Here is a 7444-nt window from a genome sequence, read left to right as displayed (position 1 = left end):
TAGTTCCCCCCATGGCGTTGACATGTCTCGGCACTGGTCCTTGTCCCATTGTCTCTTATATCTAAGCTCCCGCCGTGCCGGCACCTTTGCGACAATGATTACAACCCGGCACCAGTCGCGGTCGTCTTGTCGTCACTCTCTGAACACCAGCTCTCCATCGTGAGCGTCCTGTCCTTCTTTTCTTCTTTCCCAAGCAACACATTCATTTTACATCTTTTTCTTCGGGCTGACGATGACGCGCTTCGCCTTTTCATGGCTTTTGGCCGCCGTTCTCCTTGTCTCCAGCAGTCTGGTCCGAGCCGAGGACTGCCAGTGTTCGCCGGAGACCCAAAGGGTTACTTATATCGTGGTTGAGATGCCCGATCCCCAATCGACTCAGTCTTCCTTGTTGTCTACTCCCACGCCTATTATCTCCAAACTTAACGTCAAGCCCACGGCAACTGCGCATACTGTACCGACCAAGCCTACCAATTTCCCGACTGAGGGTCCTTTTGTTGAGCCACCCAAGCCCGACACTCACCCTGATAACACAACGCACACTTTTGGCCCCTGCTCGGCTCCAGGTATCGACCGCAGTGACCCCATCAACATCGTGCCTGCGCAGAATGTTTCGCTCTACTATTCGTCCTCGGACGAGGAGGAGCCGGGCTCCATCGGCATGAACCTGACCATGAATAACCCTACTGTCGTTCTGGAACAGATTGACTCTATCAGCAACGTCATCTGCAACAACCTTACAGTGACAGTTTTGTTTGAGAATCTTGAAGGCTTCAACGAGGCTGTCAAGGACTGGAGCGATGATGAGGCATTTGTCCTCATCACCAACCACATGGGTAACTGCAACGCAGCCCTTGAGCGCGGCTTCTTCCTCGCGTCCGGCGTGTCATCCAATGCTGAAAAGCTGGCTGTCACTGTTAAGGCATCCAGGAAGGAGCTCGCCAGCATCGCAGGTCAGTGAACTGCTTCCTTGTATCGTGAAATGCTGCTGACACCTTTTCAGAATCTTGCGAGATGGCTTTCACGTCTCTTCCTGCTGCATCTCTGACCCGCCGTCTCGTTCTGGACCCCAGCGTCTCGCTTAGCTTCGCAGAGGGTCTGCCTGAGAACACTGTGCTCTTCTCTGACGGGCAGTACATTGACGTCACTGCCGAGGAGGCCTGGTTCCAGTCCACCATCACCTTCTCCGGATACCTCAAGTACAACTTCTGGAGGTTCCGCCTTGAGCACCTCTACTTTGATCTCGATGCCAACTTTGCTTCCTCCGCCGCTGTATCGGCCGAAATCAGAGCATCCTTTGCCGAGACCATCCGCTACTCACCGGACGTTCTAGCGTGGTCTCTCGTCGAGGTCCCCAGCATCGTCTCTCTCGGCCCAGGCATTGCCTTTGGCCTCGCTCTTGATGTCGAGGCCACCGCGGCCGTCGGTCTCCACGCTGGTGTCGACGTCAACATACCCGCCGGCAACGTGCATGTCGACCTTCTCGACGGCTCCAAGTCCGGCACTTCTGGCTGGGAGCCTCAATACAACAGCTACGCCAACATCTCCCAGGCTGCCGATGTGCGCCTCGACGTTGGTGCCGATGTTACCGTCCAGCTGGCCTTCAAGCTCCTTGGTGGCCTCGTCGACCTGTCTAGTGGTGTCACTGCTTCGCCTGGCATTGCCAACAAGTTTAAGCTGCGCGGTGAACAGGATGCCTGGGTCGGAGGCACAGGTGCGCAGATTGACGCGGGCTTCGAGGTTCCCAAGGACGGTCTCGTGTGCGCCGAAACGAATGGTGTCGAGTTTGCATCGGACTTTTACTTTAACGTTTCGGCGTTCGCGACCAAGTTCTGGCAGCGGGATCTGTACAATGTCAGGGTGCCATTGTGGGATGTTTGCTACAGCTTCTAATAAGATGGAGGCCATGAGATGAGATATCTTAGTTCTTAATGTAATTTTTATTCCGTCATCATGATTTCGCACCAGGTACTAGGCGTGCCTCAGTCGCTGCCCGACTTGACAGCGTCTGCCGATGAGTGGCCCGGAGAGTAAAGTCCGGTCCGGCTCCAGTGCTGTGGGGCCGGCCCCGCCGAGACTGGGTAACTGGTTCCCGAGCCGGCTGGCGCTGCCCAGACGTCAATGACGGAGTCTGACGTGAAGTAGGAAAATAATGATCGCGCGAAAACAAGCAGGCTTCTTGAAGGTTGCGTGGACATTTAACAGCTCATGCTGCTGCTAGAGAAAGCCATCGTCAAGATTCATCCGAACATCCTCTCCCAGAGACTATCCAACAGTACCACGAACTTTCATTCAGCCGGCCACTTTTGTATTCCGCATTTTTCCATCCAAAGCCGCTCGTCATGTCGTCCACAGACCGCATCTTCCAGCTTAGCGGCACATGTAACAATTACGATTGGGGCAAAAAGGGAAAAGACTCCCTCGCCGCCCGCCTTTGCGCCAACACACCGAGCACAGATTTCAAGATTGACGATGATCAATATTACTCAGAGATGTGGTTCGGCGACTACCCAGACTTTCCTGCCCGTGTTCTCTCTACTGGAGAGCTTCTAGCAGATGTCCTGCAAAAGAATAAGAAGACTTTATTGGGGGATAAGGTCAACAACGAACTCGACAGCCAACTGCCCTACCTCCCCAAAGTAAGACTTGCCCCCCCCTCTGTCTTAGGCAAACTCATCCTGACTTCCAAAGATTCTCTCTATCGCCAAAGCCCTTCCCCTGCAGATACACCCGAACAAGGAACTGGCGGCCAAGCTCCACAGAGATGACCCCCAAAAGTTCACCGACCCCAATCACAAGCCCGAGATCGCTATCGCACTATCTGATTTTGAGGTCTTCGCCGGCTGGAAGCCGACAAAGCTGATTGCGCCGCTTTTCAACATCCCGGCCCTCCGCGCCTTCATACCCAACGCCACCTCTCCGTGGACGCAGTCAACTCTGCGCGAGGCTACGCGCGCCATTCTCCTCGCGGACGACGACAAGGTCATTGCGGCACAAGACGCCCTGGCGCAGCTCTCACGCGACGACCTCGGCGAGAACAAGTACATCTTCGACCTGCTGCCCCGGCTAAAGCGGGACTTTGGCGCGCAGGATCCCGGCATCCTCGTGGCGGTCGTCTGCATGAACTTTATGAAGCTCAAGGCCGGCGAGGCGTTGTTCATCCCGGCCGACGGCATCCACGCCTACCTCTCCGGCGACATTGTGGAGTGCATGGCACGGAGCAACAATGTGCTCAACACGGGCTTCTGTCCCAAGGGCGATCGGGACAATGTCGACTTGTTTAGTGATGCATTGACCTTTGCTGTGCACCGCCCGTCGGATGTGGTGCTTACACCGAAGCGAAGCGAGCGCGGCGCGAATCGCAAGACGCTCCTTTACGGGCCCCCGCTCAGGGAATTTGACATGCTCTTGACGAACTTGCAGGAAGCCGATAAGGAGGTCATTTCAAAGGGTCAAGGACCTGGCGTTGCGATTGTTACCAAGGGCGAGGGCGTCCTCGAAGGCAATGGCCAGAGGTTTGATGTGAAGGAAGGATTCATCTTTTTCATTGCGCCGGAAGTCGAGGTGAAATGGCAAAGCAAAGGGGGGTTGCAAGTGTTCACGACGGTCGTGTGAGTATTATTCTAATTACAGTCGGCGGCTTCCACACATTGCTCAAGCCCCAGCCATTCCGTAAGGGAATTACTATTTTAGGCTTTGACCGCCCAGTATGAAGCGTTACATAACGAAGAATGCTACCCAAATGGGATGACTGAACCTCGGAACAAGGATGTGTCAATCAAAGTTGGGGTGGACACTCGCTGTGCCGCAGCCAGCAGTGGTCCTAAAAGGATGAAGGATTCGGATGGCGGTCAGAGCGTACCATGTAAAGTGGTCCACACCCCAGTTATGTATCTCAGTTGCGAATGGGCCTTGGTGGTCCATGTCCCCTGTGCGATCGCCCGCAGCAAGGGGTAGATCTTCGCCCGAGGCGGCCGCCGTTGGTGTTGTGTTCAAGGGACGTGGAGTGCCATATGACGTCTTGTTAGCCATCCTTCACTAAGAAAACATTAGCAACTGAGATCATGCCCGAAGCCAATCACACTGTATTCTACAGGCGAATGGTCAGCTATCCCAGGCATCACGCCAATGTGGCACAACCCGTTCATGGTTTAATTACCACTGTCTCCTCTTTATAATTATGACAATACCTCGTTGCTCACCCGCTGTTCAAAGAACCGGTTCAACTATAAAGTCTTCCACGGCTGTAATTATACTTACACCACGAGCTACCAAGATGCTGCAAACATCGACAATTCTACTGGCTATTGCACCACTGTCTGCCCTCGCGCAGTGGTGAGTTCCCATCTCAAAACACTACTGGCAATTAGCTAATCAGGTACTCAGGGACATCAGCACCAACTTCACGTTCACACTCTACCCTTCTGATGCGGGAGACAGCTGCGAAGGCGGCGGACAGGGGGGCATCACCTTGACCACCGAGACGATACCCCGGCACGAAACCTGCATTGACATCGAAGAGATATTCGGAGGTAACGAGCGGATGGGATTCCTTAACGACACGTTTTCTGAACGGGTCACCTACCCCAACTACGTTGATGTGGACAAACTGCCACCGCCGGGCATTGAGTGGTACATCACGAGCGACTCAATCGACTACGACCCGGCTAAGAATTGGTCCGTCATTTGGTTCGAGCAGCGCAACCAGTCGTCCGACGGCAAGTCTGAAGAAGGCAAGGACGGTCGCTGGGTTCTCGACACCTATGGCGGGAACAATGATTGCCAGAGAGACGACGTTATCGAGTTTCCGTGGTACGAGACCAGCTGCCAGACTGGCGAGACTGGCCGGTGCGAGTCCGTTCCCCACTCTATCAAGAGCATCAAGTTACGTCCATTCTTCCATTACGACTTTGGCGACTGCCAGACCTGGGCTAAGTATGGCGCTGCTGCGACGTTGGTGCCCCGGGTGTCTGCCGCTATTGTCACGACTATGGCGTTCTTCTTGTTCCTGTAGAATCCATATTTGCAGATGGTGTGTCAGACATTGTGGGTGTTGGAGATGACGCTCCAGTAGCTCGGCACTGCAAGCGATGGCGTCTAATGATGCGACCTGTGTTAGTTGCTTTGATATAAGGCGGAGCGGTCTTTTGTAAAAACGACCAGCATGAACACAGCACTTCTTGCCGCAAGCATCCCTTGTTTGACTGGTCTGACAGGTTTCAGGCCGTGCAAAGATATTAATGCTGTCGGCACTACTTGAAGGCACAGAGTCCACTAAATGATCTCATCACTTCGAACACTTGCGAGCCGCCGGGCCTTGCAATGGTGGGAAATTCGGAGATAATGGGTAGGCATAGAAGAGGACTTTGACGCTTAAGTGATGCAGGCTATTTGGAATACAACTACGGCCAGAGAACATCCCATAAGGCGTACGAATGCCCTGGGCAAGCATGTGCAATACGCTGGAGACTACCTCTGATTACTTTGGCCATCGCCAAACGCGTTTTTAAGTCTGGCTTAAGGGCCCAGGCTAAGACCATGTCTAGCCTGTTGGCACCTATCCTCGTCATTCCAAGCTAGTTCACTTTCTCTCGCCGATACTACGAACTGCAACTGCCATGATGAGAGGGTTTGAATCTTGTTGAAAATGAATGATGTAAATTGAATATCCACCAAGAAATTCATATTTCACCACATCCTCCCAAATTCGTCCTCCACAGTCCCAGCTGGACTAGTTGATCATATCGTGTCGACGATCAGCCAACGACTCCAGTTCCAGCCTGGCTCTCGATCAAATCACACACACAGCTAGCAGCATCGACATCATAACTGTAAGGCGGCGCCACAAAGCTGCCCACCTGCGTAATGTCAATGTCCGAGTTGACGTAGACATTGTCCCGCTCGACAGCCCAGCCCTCGAGCTTGGCGTCGAGGTCCGTGACGATGGCGAGGCGCGTGTTCTCAAAGTACGTCGACTCGACGAGGACCTGCGCGTTCTCGCGCGAGTTGACTCCCGACGTCGGGTTGTCGAGGTAGCACGAGCTGTAGATGTGGCCGGTGCCGAAGCGGATGGAAGGCAGGCGCGAGTTGACGTTGATGAAGCTGTTGTGGTGGTATGTCACGTGCATTGTGCCGGCGTCCTGCTTTGTGTTGCCGCTCGAGTGGCCGATGAGGGAGCCCTTCCACTAATTTGCCGTCAGATACATTCGGGGACTTATGTACGCGGAGGGAAACTTGCGTGGTCGTGGAACTTGGTCCACGAGACGGTGACCCAGTCCGAGGCACGCTTAATGTCGAGCAGACCATCGTAAAAGTCCTTGTTGCCGACGATGCCCGCGTTGGAGAGATCGAGATGGTCGATCCAGATGTTGGTGCTGCGCTCGGCCTCAACAAGGTCGCCGCCCCGGGGCGCCATGCTGAGATGAAGGTTGCGCAGGATGATGTTGTCGACCTTGTACATCCGCAGGCCACCTCCAGTCAAGCCGGATTTGGCACCGAGGCCGAGAACCGAGGTGTTGTTCTCTACACGGAGGATGCCGCAGCCATCAATGATTCCACTGACGTGAATAACGCCGCTGTTCTTCAGAGCCGCCGTGAACTGGCTGCATGTGGTCACGACAACAGGCGGGGCATTGCCTCCGCCAGTGGTGGCAGCGCCGTAGCCGACAAGCTCGTCGACAGCAGCGTTGCCACACTGAGCCACTGCAGTGCCGACAGCAGCGAACAAGGCCAGAGCGATCTTGCTGTTCAACATGTTTGCAGAAGCTCACAGGATATAATAAGGCCTTGGAAGAATGCCGGTGATAGATTTCGTAGTTTTGAGAGGCTCGTGATGTAGAACGCGATAGCGACTGATGAGTGGCAAACAGTTGTAGGTAGGCTCAGAGTGGATCTGTTGACCTTTATACTAATGCCGAGCCGCACAATGTCTGCCCAGACCTCGAACGTGCTCCAATGCCGACTTGCCGAGTCTTGAAATCTGTGAAGCATCTTCAATTATCCACCAGTGTTAGGATTCATGGCGCGATAGCCTCGTTGTTCACGCATCATGATTTGGCTGGCCGGGATGGCATAGGGTCAGGAGCGATCGGATATGCATGAGTGATGGTCAGGAGGTTCGATGAAAGGCCCCCAAGTCCGAATTAACAGCCTTTTACAGATGATGTGCCACCCCTGATTGATGAGAGAAACAAGGTTCGGCCGTCTCGTCACCCATCTAGGCTTTCCCGAGCCATCTGGCGCTCAGCCCAAGTCGGCGATCTGCCGCTGACAATCGAGCTGTTATAATATGCCGCCAATCAAAGCCTCGAGGTAGATGCGATGGATCTCGTGGGGTAGTTGCGTAATCCTTGTCGTATGCAGAACACGCGCATGAGGCTGCTTCCGCGCTCCATTCAGTAATGATGTGAACACCCTCGGCAGCGATGCCGTTTGTATTGACGACCTT

General features: G+C 54.2%; 4 protein-coding genes across 4 annotated transcripts; 3 read left to right on the top strand and 1 right to left on the bottom strand.

Annotated features, from left to right (window-relative positions):
* Nucleotides 1-232: 232 nt before the first annotated feature.
* Nucleotides 233-1890, top strand: VDAG_08070 (uncharacterized protein; the record flags this gene model as incomplete). Its single annotated transcript, XM_009657447.1, has 2 exons — nucleotides 233-950; nucleotides 1001-1890. 2 exons carry the CDS (start codon nucleotides 233-235, stop codon nucleotides 1888-1890), a joined length of 1608 nt encoding a protein of 535 aa, XP_009655742.1.
* A 449-nt stretch (nucleotides 1891-2339) lies between these two features.
* On the top strand, nucleotides 2340-3612 carry VDAG_08069 (mannose-6-phosphate isomerase; the record flags this gene model as incomplete). Its single annotated transcript, XM_009657446.1, has 2 exons — nucleotides 2340-2636; nucleotides 2689-3612. 2 exons carry the CDS (start codon nucleotides 2340-2342, stop codon nucleotides 3610-3612), a joined length of 1221 nt encoding a protein of 406 aa, XP_009655741.1.
* Nucleotides 3613-4273: 661 nt separating this feature from the next.
* Nucleotides 4274-5011, top strand: VDAG_08068 (uncharacterized protein; the record flags this gene model as incomplete). The annotated part of the gene is made up of 2 exons (XM_009657445.1): nucleotides 4274-4332; nucleotides 4384-5011. The coding sequence occupies 2 exons, from the start codon at nucleotides 4274-4276 to the stop codon at nucleotides 5009-5011; spliced, it is 687 nt and encodes a 228-aa protein (XP_009655740.1).
* Nucleotides 5012-5753: 742 nt separating this feature from the next.
* VDAG_08067 (pectate lyase B) lies at nucleotides 5754-6751 on the bottom strand (the record flags this gene model as incomplete). Its single annotated transcript, XM_009657444.1, has 2 exons — nucleotides 5754-6182; nucleotides 6269-6751. The coding sequence occupies 2 exons, from the start codon at nucleotides 6749-6751 to the stop codon at nucleotides 5754-5756; spliced, it is 912 nt and encodes a 303-aa protein (XP_009655739.1).
* Nucleotides 6752-7444: the final 693 nt, after the last annotated feature.

Source organism: Verticillium dahliae, genomic scaffold (assembly GCF_000150675.1).
Source record: "Verticillium dahliae VdLs.17 supercont1.19 genomic scaffold, whole genome shotgun sequence".
Taxonomy (NCBI): domain Eukaryota; kingdom Fungi; phylum Ascomycota; class Sordariomycetes; order Glomerellales; family Plectosphaerellaceae; genus Verticillium; species Verticillium dahliae.
This window is presented reverse-complemented; position numbering and strand designations above follow the sequence as displayed.